At 38.3% G+C, this 16529-nt stretch overlaps 5 protein-coding genes across 5 annotated transcripts; 2 read left to right on the plus strand and 3 right to left on the minus strand.

The window, feature by feature from the left end:
* Positions 1-35: 35 nt before the first annotated feature.
* Positions 36-1978, plus strand: BATDEDRAFT_34660 (uncharacterized protein; the record flags this gene model as incomplete). Its single annotated transcript, XM_006677380.1, has 7 exons — positions 36-244; positions 353-798; positions 884-1084; positions 1192-1262; positions 1338-1424; positions 1506-1647; positions 1759-1978. The coding sequence occupies 7 exons, from the start codon at positions 36-38 to the stop codon at positions 1875-1877; spliced, it is 1275 nt and encodes a 424-aa protein (XP_006677443.1). The 3' UTR covers positions 1878-1978.
* A 210-nt stretch (positions 1979-2188) lies between these two features.
* On the plus strand, positions 2189-5959 carry BATDEDRAFT_23645 (uncharacterized protein; the record flags this gene model as incomplete). The annotated part of the gene is made up of 7 exons (XM_006677274.1): positions 2189-2520; positions 2653-2729; positions 2830-4251; positions 4314-4528; positions 4639-4777; positions 4849-5100; positions 5199-5959. The coding sequence occupies 7 exons, from the start codon at positions 2189-2191 to the stop codon at positions 5957-5959; spliced, it is 3198 nt and encodes a 1065-aa protein (XP_006677337.1).
* A 590-nt stretch (positions 5960-6549) lies between these two features.
* BATDEDRAFT_23646 (uncharacterized protein) lies at positions 6550-7483 on the minus strand (the record flags this gene model as incomplete). Its single annotated transcript, XM_006677275.1, has 2 exons — positions 6550-7121; positions 7291-7483. 2 exons carry the CDS (start codon positions 7481-7483, stop codon positions 6550-6552), a joined length of 765 nt encoding a protein of 254 aa, XP_006677338.1.
* Positions 7484-8655: 1172 nt separating this feature from the next.
* On the minus strand, positions 8656-11181 carry BATDEDRAFT_34661 (uncharacterized protein; the record flags this gene model as incomplete). Its single annotated transcript, XM_006677381.1, has 10 exons — positions 8656-8761; positions 8865-8981; positions 9114-9382; positions 9521-9770; positions 9853-9917; positions 10063-10326; positions 10499-10525; positions 10692-10782; positions 10920-10985; positions 11164-11181. 10 exons carry the CDS (start codon positions 11179-11181, stop codon positions 8690-8692), a joined length of 1239 nt encoding a protein of 412 aa, XP_006677444.1. The 3' UTR covers positions 8656-8689.
* A 431-nt stretch (positions 11182-11612) lies between these two features.
* BATDEDRAFT_23648 (uncharacterized protein) lies at positions 11613-16474 on the minus strand (the record flags this gene model as incomplete). Its single annotated transcript, XM_006677276.1, has 5 exons — positions 11613-11837; positions 11935-11972; positions 12061-12124; positions 12202-12398; positions 12484-16474. The coding sequence occupies 5 exons, from the start codon at positions 16472-16474 to the stop codon at positions 11613-11615; spliced, it is 4515 nt and encodes a 1504-aa protein (XP_006677339.1).
* Between the last annotated feature and the right edge of the window lie 55 nt (positions 16475-16529).

The following is a 16529-nucleotide window of genomic DNA, read 5'->3' on the forward strand; positions in this document are numbered from 1 at the left end:
CCAGTCTGTTGTCCGAGTGGATTCCAGAAACAGTCATGGAAGAGAACATTGTGCCAAAAAAGATTGCAGCTGGGAATATTTGCACATTGTATTATGCTCATCAAGGGGATAGTCTGGATAATGAAATATATGATTTACACTCGGACATGGATGGTGGGCTTGGTAATGCTCAAGGATTGATTCAACATGATTATAAAGTACTCGAATGTCCACCCGAATTAGTCGCCTTTTTACAGGCATCAAAGTAGGCTATCCGTCTTGATTCATTGCATGTTTGCAAAATCAAGATTTGTTTGATTTGTATGCAAGGATGCTGACCAATGTCAATAAATCTGCATTCCTGATAATCTAGAACTTTGGTGATTCGGGGATGCGACACTGACGAGGCTGTATTATGCACAGATCAGGCTACGTATAGTCTTCGTCAGGTGGAAACATCAAACTCGATGCTACTGTTGCAGAATCGATCTTTTAATCTCAGCTCTGATCGGCAAATCCAAACCTCCAACGCTTTCACTAGCTGTTTCCCTAACACCCGCATTGACGCAGTATCCGATGTTATTTTCACTCATTCATCGTATCTTGAAGTAGCTTGCATTCCTCCTAAACTCGCGAAGCTTGAGCTTATGCTGAACGAGTGTTTATATGCAGGATCAGACACGGAAGCATGCAATCAAACCAATCAAAACTGCAAAAATCAGTCCATATACTCTCTCAGTGATTTTCTAGAAATAATTCAGGCGAGCGAGGGTGAAATTATTGATCAATTGAATATTCTTGGGGCTTTTGAAATCAACGGTAGGCTTCAATTTGGTGCATTTTGAACCACCAGGTGTATAGGCTTGTAATCATGCAAACATTTTACCATTTGATTTTAAAATAGGGTTTTGGAGACTACTTGCACCTACATATGCATTGTATATTTTGCAACTGATAATGCTATCGGCAGTAGAGCGCGATATGGATATTTTTCAACTTTCGCTCAATGATCTTGCAATTGCACTTTCTGAAGATCAAATACCCGAGCCCGTATTGAAAAGATGCCTTTTATCCAACTCGGACTCTTGTGATACTATGGGTCAAGGTAATTTCAAAATATAATAGTTGGCTATACAAATGTACTGCATATCGCATTGCATCAATATTGGATCAGTTTCTAGCATTACTTATTAATTCATCTGTCTATAATAGACACTGTTTTTAAGCTTTCTCGCACTAAAATTTGTAGGCTGTATGGTGATCAAATGTTGAGAGAACTAACTGTAAGCAAAGCGACTTGACTATATGATTTTACATGCACTTTGTTTTCAAGTCTTTGAACTACTTTTAATTTGCAGGGAAATGGCATAGAGATAATGCAGTTTTTAAAATCATGGCAAAGTGCTGTACCTTTGGACTGGGAAGTCCATCTTGATCAAATCAAAGCAAGTAGTTTGATTAGCAAAACAATTCTTGGTATTGTTCTATATTTGCTCAAATTCATCCTAATACTTTACTATTGTTAGGGCTTATATCTATTAGATGGTAGCCAGATAAAAACAATTCGATACTTTCCAAAAAGCTTATTGGCTACAGATCCCAGAATGCGATTTGAAGATCTATTTAAAATTAGAAAAAAATGGCTTAGAGAAGACATGCTTCCATTTAGTAAGTTGAATGGTTAGATTTTTTGAAGTTTTGTTAATACAAGGACTGTAAGTGATACTATGTACTAAAGCGTCATCGTTACTACTTTTATTGTACTTTTGTGAAATTCAGTTGAGGATCTTGCAACAACTGATAAAGCACGCGAGCTGCTTCTGTTAAAGAATGCTCGAATATCCAAACAAGGATCTAATACGTACTTTACACCCCGATTCACTTTTTTTTCAAAATGACGAACCATGCTACAACTGATCTTGGTGTTTACTTTATCATGGCATATCTGCCAACTATTACGTCATCAAAAACACTAATAAACAAAAAATCAATAACCTTGATATCTGAGTGTTTAAACGTCAGTCTGGCCTGCTATTCAACTTATTGAATGGTTGCATATGCTTTCCTATGAGTTTATAGCTCATGTCTTAATATCGTGCAGTTGCTGATTGTCATTCAACTAGACACACGTGGCAATATTTAATGCTCTTATCAAGCCACCTTTTATCCGTATCTTGGGCATTTCAACTCACCATTCAAATCAACAAGCATGTCTTTGTCAACATCCGCTTTAGCACCACAACCAACTACTGCACTTGATGGAAATAAAACATCAGCTATTGAAGTCATTGTACTTCATGACCAATCTCTCTCTGGAGTTCTGGTTTGGATAAATATATTTCTGGTGGTAGTAGTATCATCTATCTTACTTTTTGAAGTAGTTCGTCGGAGTCGAAGATATACCCATATCTATTATACACGTAGTGATATTTCACCTGAACACGCGCCAAAGTATCCAACAGCATTGTTTGGATGGATATGGCAAGTCTTCAAGACACCAGATAGCTATATTCACAAAGATGTTGGACTGGATGCATTCATGTGGGTAGTTTATGGCTGTTTAAACTAGATTTTAATCAATTGATGGTGAATTTTTTGATATATCTGCTACAAACTGGAAATTACTAACATATTTCGACAATTACTTGATAATGCATCTTATTTTCAATATAGGTTACTATCATATCTGCAAATGTCTTTTAAATTTTTTTCAATTTTGGCTGTATTTATGATATTTATTTTAATTCCAGGTATTTTGCCATTTCAACAAATGATTGGGCTATTAGTAATAGTTGAAAAATATGTACACGGATGCTTATTAAAATCTAACAAAATTATGTGCCTATACAGTCAATTATTATGCAAACAGCACCGAATCACAATCCTTTAACATTACTACATCAGAAACAGTTTTGGAAGTTGCAGCAAAGTCTATTAGCTACTTTTCAATCGACAATGTTCGTGATGGATCAAATATGCTATGGATTCATGTTGCATGCACATATGGTGCATCAATGCTAGCATATTTTTTTCTATATCAAAGTTACAAGACATATACTGCATCAATCGTAGCATTCTTGAGTGGCAAAACACCAGCAGACCCATCTCAGGAAGTTATGTTTCGAACTATTCTCATGACAAACTTGCCAGAACGACTTCGGCATGAACATCAGTTGAAACTGTGGCTAAAATCTCTAAATTTGGGAGATATTGACAGTATTTTCATGGCAGCCGATGATGATGCAAATATTCTAAAGATCATTAAACGCCGCGATCGAAATTTACGCAAGCTGGAAAAAGCATATATGACATGGGCAATCAATCTGTCAAAGGAGTTCAAACATCAAAGATTTTCTGGAATAATGGGGTATTGCTTCCGAATGTCGGGGTGCTCACCCTCACAAATGAGTGAGCTTCATCTTCAGCCAATGGATGTTCCAAAGGAAAAGTTGACAAATGAGATTTTGCAACGTACTCGACCACTTCGTATCAGAACAGTTGGAGGAATGATAGTTCGTCAGGATGCAATTAGAGCATACGATAGTAAAATCAGAAATATGACAGAAAGTATAATATGGGCACGCACAAAGATTGTTGCTACATCGACATTGGCTCGGGAAATGCCAACAATTTTCAACGCACATTCCTCAGTTCTTGTCGCCAATGAAACAAAAACAGCTGCACTCTTTGAAAATACAAACTTTAATGGAAACTCTTCAGAGCATGAAGAAGCCGACTATATGGTGAATACGAATCAATCGACTGCGCACAAACCCAATATTCCACCTGAATATAAAAAACGGGCTAGTATTACTGGATCATTAGCAGCTCTAACGAAAATTGACATGGCAATTTACAAACAGTTTAATGCATGTTCTTGTTCTGCGTTTGTTACATTTAAAGATCGTCGATCAGCATTTTGCGCACAGCAACTTTCACTTCAGGAAACAAAAGATCCATTTCCAATCCATATTCAAGCAGCTCCAGAACCAAAAGAAATAATATGGAAAAGTCTTGCTTTATCTCTCATGGAAACAGTAATTAAACGCGGACTTGTAGATATTTTTGTATACACCCTTTCTCTCTGCTGGATTGTCCCCACATCTTTTGTTTCCAAGTTTTCGCGGTTGGACGAACTTGGTCTTCAGCCAGAGTATCGACAATTTGTTATTTTCGTAAATCAATACTCATGGTTGCGCATACTCGTTGTGTCAATTCTACCACCGCTGATTATTCAACTTTTTAACATCATTATGCCATATGTTTTTGACGGTAGGTGGTTCATTCGAATAGTTTATATTTTCATACTACTGACACAAAATCTCATCTCTTAGCATTCTCTGGACTGCAGGGATATGAAAGCACATTTAAAGTTCAAAAGGCAACATTTGCAAAATACTTTTTTTTTCTAGTGTTTAATGTGCATTTTGTATTTACCATATTTTCGGCAGCATGGGGATCTTCGTCTAATTTTTTTGCAAGTCCATTGGCTTGGGTCGAAAATATTGTTACAAAACTTCCTTCAGGAACATCGTTTTTTATCAACTATGTACGCTATATTGGTCATATCAAAATTCTATAGAAATAATTGAAGTGGTAATTAAACTAATCTTATTGTCAATTTGTGCAACGTAAAATTCCACTCTTGTGCATTCACAGCTGATTTTAAACGTTATCTTGACTCCACTTGAACTACTTCGACCTGTGGCATATGTCATCACAATATGGGGAAGAAAATGGCGCACCACCCCACGAGAATACTACGAGCTTGATATTATGGCAAGCACATTAAACTACGGTATGTAAATTACTGTACAAAGCTCGACGCTGTATACTTTAGGCACCGAATACTAATATAAACTTGTATAGCATTTACGTATCCACCACAGATTTTGGTATTCGCAATTGTATTGTGCTACTCGATCATTTCCCCGATTGTGCTCATTCCTGGTGCAATCTATTTTGGCGCAACGTGGCTGATTCTAAAAAACCAAATCATGTATGTTTATGTGAAAAAAACGGAAGATTACGGGCGAATGTGGATTATGGCATACCATCGATCGGTTCTTGGACTTGGATTATTTCAATTTACCACTGCTGGGCTAATGTCTGCAAAAAAAGGTATGATTATGATCGATGTGTATTGTTTACTAGGGAGATTTTGAGTACTAACTCGTAACTTTTATGATCAATACTTTGATTTGTTGTCCATTATACAGCACCGATTGCAGCCACTGTGTGCGGAGCTCTTGTAATTTTAACATGGTTTTTTTATCGAACATGTCAATCGTTGTTTGAAAAGCATACTCGGTTTGCACCAATTGAATCACTTTTGGTGCAGAATGGAGTTTCCAGCTCTGTTCACAAAAGCGATGATGTGTCAGCACATTGCAACTTGCAGGGTAGAGAAATGCAGGATGCAGGGGTTTTAGAATTGAACATTCCACGTTCAAGTCTGAAATCATCTTGCAATTTAGCAGCCACGTCAAGTCCAAGCTCGGTAGATGATAACCCGTTTGGAAACCAAAGTGTAACAGAAATATCGACTTGCGATTATTCAAATCAAAAGGCTACAAACGTTCAAAATCTGCAATCCCTGTCACCTGAAAGTGCTAATTTTGACAAACCATCCAAAGTCTCGATAAGCATAAGTGTGCCAACACCGTGGTATGATCATCAACAAGATGATAGCGAAAGATGCTTGGGAAAACAGAAAGATAACAAAGATATGATCACTGAGATTGGTTTAAAAAGACTATCACTTACAGGACCGGTATTTAACGCCAAGGATCATCAGCAACAAAATTACACACTGAGCTACATGTCACCTGCTTATTCAACACCATTAGCAGAGCCATGGATTCCAGAATACATTTCTGAGATTGTAAAAGAATATGGTAACACACAGGGTCCAGAAAATATCGTGTCAATGCATGCAGCATATCCAACAAGATGCCAATCAATGGATAGTTTAGTTTAAGTGAGCATTATTATTTTCAAATATGCTTGGAAATAAATACTTTTGTCGAGTGATCAAAACCAACAATTTAGATTTAGTCGGATTAAATCATGCAAGTTCGTGTAGATTCATGATCCAAATTTACACTCGTGTACAATCGCTGATTGGAAGTGCTATTGATTTAAAATGATTTCAAATAATATGTTTTTTTCCCGATGGGTTGACACTAAGTTTGGAAACCACTTGATAGTTATATTAGTATTCACCCCATCTATTGACCACTGTATTCACGTAAAATGGAGTGTATTCGAGATTTTAGCGACAAATACGAGTTTATAGTTGTATTACATCAACAGTCGAACCCAATATCTGAACTGTAATCAACGCATTCGGTTTCAAACTTGTTGTTTATACAATCCGACTGTCATTTAAAAAAAGAACTGGTTCAAACTATAGTCCGATTGTGTGCATCATATAATGGTCGTTGTTTATTGGACTGAATGTCATCAAATAGTCAATTTCTAATAAACATACCGAATATTCAACCACTGTATACTGCAAGCCATAATAGTGACTGCAAAATACAAAACAGTACTGCATTTTACATGAACTCAGTTTAAAGTGTTTTTGTATTGTTCTCTCTTTCTTGCAATGCTAGCAGTGCCTATAGTGACAAGGCCAAAGATAATGGCAATAATTAGCACGGTAGTAACCAGTGTGGCCATTCCGGTATTCACATCGACGGTGGCATCACCGCAACCAACAATCGAGGCACTGTTGGAATCTGCACAGCGAGGAACAGTAACTGCATACGAAGTACCGCCAATATCATTAGAAAATGAATTGGATCCAGATCTAGTCACGTTGGACAGATAAAAGGGATGCAAAGGACCAGTGTAGGCAAGCTTGTCACCACGATTCCATCCACAGCACACAAAAGTTTGTTGAACAAAGTCTTGCGTAATGGGTGCAAACTCTTTCCAGTCGTTGCTCTTGAGAGATGACCACAAGTTCCTGTTGCGGTTCATTTTGATGACAGAAAAGATCCCAAGACCTACGCTGACAATCAATGCAAACCCAATCACAACAATGTAGCTGCTGAGAAACCAGATTGCACCAGTACATCCGCCAATTAGACCGAATAAAGTTGCAACACCATAGAGACCCGCAATAGTAAAGATACCTATGGCGTGTTTGATTTATAGTAACGGAATCATAGAATCGGCAATAAATTGTTTAGGCAACATCCAGATATAAGGGTCGAAATACCGAATCACAAATCAATACTAAAAATATTTTCAAATTGAAACAGCAAGATACTCAACTGATGCTGACATCTTTTACATTGACACTTTTAATGGCAAATATAGCAGTTTCAGAAATCGTGGAGTTGGCTGGGATGATGCTATCTACATAGGTCTTGCTTGCTACGTAGATGGTGTAGCCAGTATACGCTGCCAAAATAGTCAGCCCAAGAAAAAGCACATTGATGATAACAAGCCAGACTCGGCTAATGCATCCACCCAAAGCAGATGAACGAGACATTTTTAAACTGCAATATGTAAACAAGCTTAGTTTGAACTCATGTGTAGATCATCTGGAGACTTGACTTGAATTTGACAAAACAAGCGATTTACCTGTTTTTAAACACAATTTGACCTATTCAATAGTACAACGTTTAGCGGAATAAGTACCAAATGCATCGAGTCTAACAGACTCAAAGTCAAGCCAATCACCTGAGTAAGCAATGAGGCTACAAATCGATAATTAAAAAGTGGCGTTTGTCCAGTCACATTCTGGCCGATTGCCACATGTATTGTATAGATTTGGATAAATGTCATTTCAACACCATTAAACCATACACAGCTACGCATGTAGTTTAAAACTGCATGGCGTATAGTAACCACTGTTTGAATTTCGATTATGCACTTTGAGTATACACTTTTTTATTCAAATGTCATCAATTTGGTTCAACAAGATCAAGGTTATAAATATGATATTTGAATCTGTCAAACATTGAGTTGGCTTGATAATTGTGACAAACCATTTGACTATTGACTCGTGTTGTTGTAACACATTCCATTCATTGTTTCCTGATATTGCATTGACGCAAATCAACGCGGCAAAACTCGATTGGCTACCAAACAGCTATATAGCATAGTAGCACAATGATTGTGTCATCTGTGTATCATGCTGTCTTGACTGACCAGTTCAATTTAACATTTGTAAATCTGACACAATGGACTAGTCTCATCAAAACTGCTAATATACATCAAATCAATCACAAAAGTTGGCTGTTGACAATTCGAGGCGATACAGGTTTGACAGTTTCTTGATACATTCATTCATAGTCTGTCAATGCTCAAATCGTGTCAAATATCCAATGTTGTTGCAATTCAACATGGTCTCAACTTTTACACATGGATCCAATCAAAACTATTTAAAACTCGACTTTTCAAACGTGGCTAATCTCGGCACATCTGTTGGATGCTCATCAGACATGTACAGAGCAATCGAGCATGTATTCAACTTAATACACATCAATAGTGCCAATCAATCCAGCCTCGAATAGCGTATCAATCGCAGTTTTAATATACATATATATACAAACGCAGGCAGTCTAGACAGATGCATACAGTGTATACAGCGTATACAAATGTGAACAGTATACACAAACATACACATATCAAATCAAATCAAGACACGACAAATCATATCACATCACATCATATCAAGACATGTTATTTGTGTTTATAGGCGTTCAATCACAATCGATGAAGCAGCTCCTCCGCCATTGCAAATTGCAGCAACACCAATCTGTCCCTAAAGTTTCAATGCAATCAAACATTAAACCTCCACGTTAGACCTGCTACAATCCAATCCAATCCAATTCATACCAAACCCTATCAACATCATATTCACATACCTTGGTTAGCAAGTGCACAAGTGAAACAACAATACGTGATCCTGAGCTACCAATGGGATGTCCAAGAGCAACACCACCACCAGCAATATTGACCTTGGCTGGATCAAGACCCATAATCTATGTTTTGACAATTAAAAATTAAACATTTGCACACAAAACCTTGTAGTTGGGCACACCACTGCTGATTCCAATCGCATTTGTACAAAACAGTCATATCTGCCATCAACCCGCTGATCTAAACCAACATACCTTTTCGTTGGCACGAATGACAACACTGAATGCCTCGTTGATTTCAAACAGGTCAACATCACTGAGACTTAGCTTGGCTTGTTTCAAAGCAATAGGAATCGCCAACGATGGAGCAATCGTAAACTTTTTTGGTGAACAGGCTGCATCACCGTATCCAAGGATACGGGCAAGAGGCTTGATGCCAAGCTCATCTGCACGAGACCGAGTCATGAGCGCAATAGCAGATGCACCATCATTGATGGTGGACGAGTTTGCGGCAGTGACAGATCCTAAAATTCAGCAATCAATAACACAATCAACAATCGTGTATCAACAACACATTCAATGATTCCTGTCTTCAATGTGTACAGCTGATAATAACATCCAAAACAATGTCTAGTAATGCATGATCAAGCCAATCAACGCACCCTCCTTTTGGAATGCTGGGCGTAAGCTGGCAACCTTTGAAAAATCAACATTTTTGTATTCTTCATCTTCCTTGACAATCTTGTCGCCACGTTTATCCTTGATGGTCACAGGTGCAATTTCTTTGTCCATGCGGCCAGATCTCCATGCCTCTGCTGCACGCTTATATGACGAAATAGCATGCTCATCTTGTTCCTCGCGTGATATTTTGTACTCGAGTGCAGTTTCTTCAGCACAGTTACCCATGTGAACCTACAATCAGTGTAGCACGTTTAGTACTACTTGGTATCAGCAGCAAGCAGCGTGTATATATCAACGTATTTGATTCATTTACGTTGTTGTACACATCCCAAAGACCGTCCTTGATGATACCATCCAACGCTTGCTGATGACCAAATTCTAAACCACAGTTGGTAAATATACTCGTTATTACAATGACTTGATCGCAATCGTATGACAATCGTATTACAATCGTATGATAATCGTATGATAATGATATGGCAATCATATCACAATCGTATCACAATACATAAAATACACTTACGCGCAGAACGAGGAAAATAAAAAGGAACGTTGCTCATGCTTTCCATACCACCAGCAACCATGGTGTGGCGATTGCCCAACTGAAGTGACTGGGTTGCAAACAGGACGGCTTTAAGACCAGATGCACACACTTTATTTATGGTGGTTGCTTCTGTGGACTCGGAAAGACCTGCAAACAGTGCTGCTTGACGGGCAGGTGACTGACCAACACCAGCCGAAACAACATTTCCCATTAAAACCTCCTCAATTTGGTTGTTCTTAAGACCTACAATATGTCAGTGTGTCAAATTTAGTCAATTATGGTCTATACACAGTAAAATGTATTCAATTTACAGTTTCGACACAACTCCATTAAATATGTTCAAATCGATCAATCATACTGCAAAATAAATAGTGCTTCAACACACACAATCCATTCACCACAAAACACTATATACCTGCACGTTCAACTGCAGCCTTGATTGCTGTATATCACAGGAATACGACAAGCGTTCGCATATGACCATTTTTGAAAATTAAAAAGGTTAGATCTGCGCCAAAAGTTGCTTTAAACTCGATGCGCAATCCACAACAGCAAGCCTAGAGCTCATATCAACACAAGGTTGTTATGTCTAGTATTGTGATACTCACCAACAGCACCTAGCTGCGTTGCACTGAGCTTTTTGAGTGATTTTTGGAAAGAACCAGTTGGAGTTCTGACCGCAGACACAATCACAACTTCCTAGTGTCATCAACATGCACATAAATGATTAGACAATAGTTGTATATACAATCACTGAACTGTCCATCCAGATCATAAGTCGGTGGTATCACGATCTCGTTCAATCCATTTGTAAAAACCTATTGGCTAGTACTCACATTGAGTGAAGAAGTGGCAAGTCCACGGCTACCAGCGAGTGTTGTTTTAGCGGTACGAGCAATTGTCTGTCATTAAATATATTTCAAATGTGAGTAACATGGATATGGAGATCAAGTTGCAGGCCAGTATGGGTTCAAAACAGATATCAACTGTCGATCCTTTAGCAGATATACACTGGGTTTCACATCAAACTCTTTGGTATATCAGCATAATATGGTGATGTGTGCATGATCAACGCTCTACCTTGGACCAGTTGAACATTTTTGAATTGATGGTAAGAAATATTTACATCACATTCACGTAAAACACTTGTATTTGCAGCCACTATTCTGCTTGAAAGACAATATCGGCTGTTTTCATATTACAAATTGACTAATAAACGCTCTTTGATAAACACAGCGTTTATCATATAAAAATCAAATTGTGGTTTAAACTGAGATTGTCCTTGTTTGGTAGTCATGTAATGTACAATCATCAAGTCGGAAATCAGATTGATCAATTGCAATCTAAATGTTGGGCTTGATTGTTGATGTAATACAACTATAAACTTGTGTTTGCATTTATTCGAATTGTAAAATATGACCAGATACTGTCGTCTTGACTTGTGCTCCAAACTTCTCTTGTCAGCATTCACTGAATCTTAAATATATCAACCTTTTATTATAGATATTATATATAGTTTATTTACCTAATCATAGTACATCTGAATCTAATTCTACATTGGGTAAATAGTCTACCAGCCAATAGGTCATCATCTCGCCTTTTCCCTTAACATGTACTGTTCCACGCTCCTCAAACTTGAATATATCTCTACATCTATCATATACTGTTTGCGTTACTTGAATTTGATTCTCCTTTCCCGTGGATTCCATGCGAGACGATACATTGACAGTGTCACCCCATACATCGAATGCAAACTATTGATAAAATAATATTAAATTTCAGCCATTAAGCACATGATTACAAATAAACACGATCAACGGTAATGCAATTTACAAGCTTGAATCCACTTACTGTTTTTGTTCCAATCAAACCTGTGACGGCTGGTCCAACTATAAAAACAGTGTAAAGATATATAGAAATTAGAAAGCTTAAAATCTCACATCAGGCACATTCTATCAGTTTAGATGTATTAAATACCATTGACTCCAATTTTTAGTTTAAAATCTTGATCTAGTCGTTGATTAATATCCTGAATTAAAGTCTAAAAACTCGAATTAATTAGCTATTTTTTTCACTTTATCATCAGTTTAATACCAATCTAAGTATTTTCTTATTTACCAATAGAGCTAGTCCAAATTCACAGGTTCGTATAAGAGCGTCATCTTTATCGTTTTCAATGGGTTCTCCCATTGCCATGTACTTTGTACCAATCGTTTTGATCTTTTCGATACCATACTGCATAGCTATAATATCAAATTCACAAATGACGTCATTTAATACCCACAACCAGTCTTTTTCAGACGTATTTGGCTTGACTAAACATGTTTAAAATTGATCAAAATGAGTACATCTTTCAAAAATCAGCCATGACAAAAGCCTATTCAAAACAAGTCAACTCACAATTTGAGATCGAGGTAAAAATAATTGCCACATCCTCTCTATCATCAGCAATTTGTATTTGCTCAACATTTGCCAACCGCTGAACAACAGACAATGGTAATATATTCATAATCAATCGTTCAGCGGCTTGCTGTGTTATCTCCATTTCGCGAGATCCAACCTCGTTTTCGCTTTCCATGAAAAAATTCATACGAGAAATCAAGTCTGTGTACCAGCTCATTGAAAAAATAATAACACAAAGGGATGCCAAGATGACAGTTTCCATGATCATAGCAACAATTCCGGGTCGATCAGAAACTCGACTCCAGCAAAGGTATAAAAAACCCAAAATATATGCCAAAGTGGATGTAACAAGCCATAATCGCAGATAAAGACTTTTGATGCCAAAAAAGGTAAGATATAACATCATTAATACCGTGTGACATCCATGCAATACTGGTGCTGTGAGAGCCGTAAGTGTATTCATGTGACTAGCGGTCGATACACTTGCGACAAAAAATATCGAGATTGCAAATGCGTTAGGAAGCCACCAGGGCCAAAGAGGTCGATCAACAAGCGCCAAGCTTTCCGATAAAGAATTCAACGAAGTGTTAACTATGCCAAACATTTTTTTGGTTTTTCTATCCTCAAACTCACGAATGATGGAATTATGCTGAGCCTGTGCCACATAGAATAAAAAACCCATGAAAATCAATGCGATCAAAATCAAAATATCCAGTAATAGCAAGGTTCTGCTACTGTTAATTGTTTGCAGTACACCAAATATGATGACTTGGACACACACTATAACGATTGTGGCAGTTCCAAAAGACGCAGAGGACGTCTCCATAAATCGTGTGCGATAATCATGCTCCTTGTCAGGATTTTTAAACAAACACAGATATCGATTCAACTCAAGATCAAACCGTGTCATGGCATCGCTTTTCTTGATTGACTGAAAGCTTTTTTGTTTCATCATGGATACTGATGATGTAGTGACTGTGATATTTTTGCTAGATGAGCGAGGTATTCCACCCAGCATAAACGTGTTTGGCTCGGCTGATGATGATTCCTCTCGCATTGCTGTGATATGGTAGGTAGAGATTTCCCGACCCAAAACTGGTACAGTTTCTGCAGGAGAAAATAAAAAGTCGGGATCGTCTTGTATCAACTCATACGTTGATTCAGAAATGTGTGGAATTCCAGGAGTGCCAGTCTGTTCCATCAATGACGCAATGTCGACATCCTGGGACCAAATGTCATACTTGAATTTCCATAATCCCATAACGCCTCCAACAACCGATCCAGTATGAATGCCAACTCGTAGTTTCACATGCATGCCTTTTTCGATACATAGTTGATTAAACCCTTTCATCATCTCTACTCCCATGATGCATACACGTTTGGCAAATAAAGCAATTTCTTCACGGCTTCTAAGTTGCTCTGGTACACCTCCAGCAATATGAATCGAGTCACCAATAGTTTTAATTTTTTCAAGTTGCAAATCACTGGCAATGGCGTCAAACATTGAAAACAGCTCACTAAGCACGTCGACTAATGCACTGGCGGTAACAGTTCCAGAAAACTCGGTAAACCCAGCAATATCTGCAAAAAGAATCGTGACACCATGTAGCTCTGCAAACAAACTATTGACACTTTCTTTAAGTCGATTGGCATCAGAATCGTCAATCAAACGCATTGATGCAACAATTTTTGCTGGTAATACCATTCCGAGGAGGGCATCACTTCGCTCGCGTGCTTCAGTAAGCTCTTCTTGATTGTGATAGAGCAGTCGATATCGTACAAATGCTTTACGTAAATGTAGCTCATATGAGTATTTGAAAAAAATACCAGTGATATTGGCTGCGATAAACAACAAACCACTTGCAATGTAGGCTTCTGAAGTAGAGTAGTATTTAAACGACACCTCCATGACGAACTCGGTTGCACAAAAAATTAACGAGGCAATCGAAATATGTACATATGGCGAGGCAAGAACTGTGTAACTGATCATGACTGTACAAAGGGTATTTAGTAAAATCAACCCGTGTAAATCTTTCATATCGACGGCGTTTAGATATCCAATGTGGTATGAAATGTTGAGGTTTTGAAGGTAAGCTACTATGGTATATGCCAACTGACCCTGATAACAACGAGTTTCCCAATCTTTACGAAACGATAAAACAATATTGCAAATTGAAACTGTCAATGGTACAAGGTTTCCTATTAGTCTGGTATAATGTTGCAATCCAGGAAATAATAACCAGTCGGCAATACAAAAAACAGCCCAGCCAATCGTTGTTATCAAAAGAATCCATCCTTGACTTTTGCGTAAAATAATATAGAATATATAGATTTGGAACATGGCTTCAATTGTAGGCGGAAATTTAAGAGTCCACCCAGTAGTCGGACTTTCTTCAAATGGATGAAAAAAAGGATCCAAAAATTTGACTTTAGGGATTGCTGTTCGATGCTTTTTTTTAGATGATGAAGTGTCATTGATGATTGCGTCATGCAAATCAATCACCCGATTGATGGCAGGATTCAGCTCATTGTCTGTTTTGATCTTTCCAGACGTATAGCTGTTTGAAATTTGAACTGCCGCACCACTGCTGTCTTTGGATCCTTCGCTCGAATCCAGGTTTTGCTGTTTGATATTATTGATGGACATAAGAGAAATGTGTCGAATTCTGTTTACAGAGCTTTCCAAGTTGTTTTGTTGCTGTATTGTGCTATGTGATCTGGATGTTTTTAAGTATCTGCAACTCGTGGATAGTGACGCACGATTGGCCGCCTGATTCAATTCGTGAATTGGCAATACTTGTTGATCCACCGAATGGACATGGCTGGTTTTTCTTTGGAGTGAGTCCAGCATACGAATATCGCTTTCCAGCTCTATATCGTTGTTGTGCATAATGCTACCACTTGCGTCATACGTAATGCTAATTCGAGCAGCAGGGATCACCATACTGTTGGTGTTTGTTAAACTTTGTGTCAATTGCTGATTAGCAAACTGTACTTTCAAGCTCGTATTTGATGTAGAGCAAGACTCGGCAATTCCATTTGGTCTACGGTCTATGTGATATATTGAGTCACGTAACTTGGTTGACAAAGACTCGGATCTACCTTTTCGCTGAGCACGAATTTGACCAGCTGGTGTATGTTGCTGAAATCCATGTTGTAGTGGCTGAAGTGGTTGTTGCAGATTGCGTTGCTGCAAAGTCCCTTCGATGGCCAAGTTGCCATCGCTTTGTAAAAAATGAGACGACATTCGTCTACTATGAGTCATATGTCGCCTTGGAAGAACTCCCATCAGCAATGGTAATACACCACCAGTGTAGCCAGAGCCTCTTCCGGCTGCATCTGCTGGTGCCATGTGGTGTTGATGCGGGTTTCCAGATTGAGGTTGTTGCTGCTGATTACGAAAGGACGGGGTTGTATGAGCAATCAAACTTTGCATTGCAGCATTAGGAGAGTAATGATGATTTAAGTTTTGCATAAAGTATGGTGATATGAGATCGTCTGAAGATTGATGCAATAAATTACTTGGAGCAAGAATGCTGAGCGATGGTGGAGGCTTTAAAACCGATTCTGTGCGTGTTGTTGATGGATTGGGTGATATTGATAACCCTTCTATCGACCTCACATTGTTGACCTTGAGGCTATCCATATGATGACTTTGATTCTCTCTATTTTCTGATGAAATGCTTTCAGACAAGGCTACATCAACTGATACTGACAAGGACGTATGACCGTGTTTGGTGATCAATGGCTGTTCTGTTAATATCTCAGGCGCGTCACAGGATAAAAGTCGGTTTGCAGACGAAGGGCTGTCATTAAGCGTACCCATCCCAAAAACTATTTCAGAAAGTGGCGAGTCTGCTGCTGTGGTAGAAAGACTGGGTTTTACAAAAAGAATAGCATCGATACTGGATGGTTGCTGCAGCAATAGATGTCCTGTGGAGCTTGCTCCAGAAGGCACTGTCGACAGCATGGATTTATACTGTAACATTGATTCTGCCGTGGTCGCTTCAAGTGGAGCATTGTGCTGACATATTTCTCTATAT

Source organism: Batrachochytrium dendrobatidis (assembly GCF_000203795.2).
Source record: "Batrachochytrium dendrobatidis JAM81 unplaced genomic scaffold BATDEscaffold_3, whole genome shotgun sequence".
Taxonomy (NCBI): domain Eukaryota; kingdom Fungi; phylum Chytridiomycota; class Chytridiomycetes; order Rhizophydiales; genus Batrachochytrium; species Batrachochytrium dendrobatidis.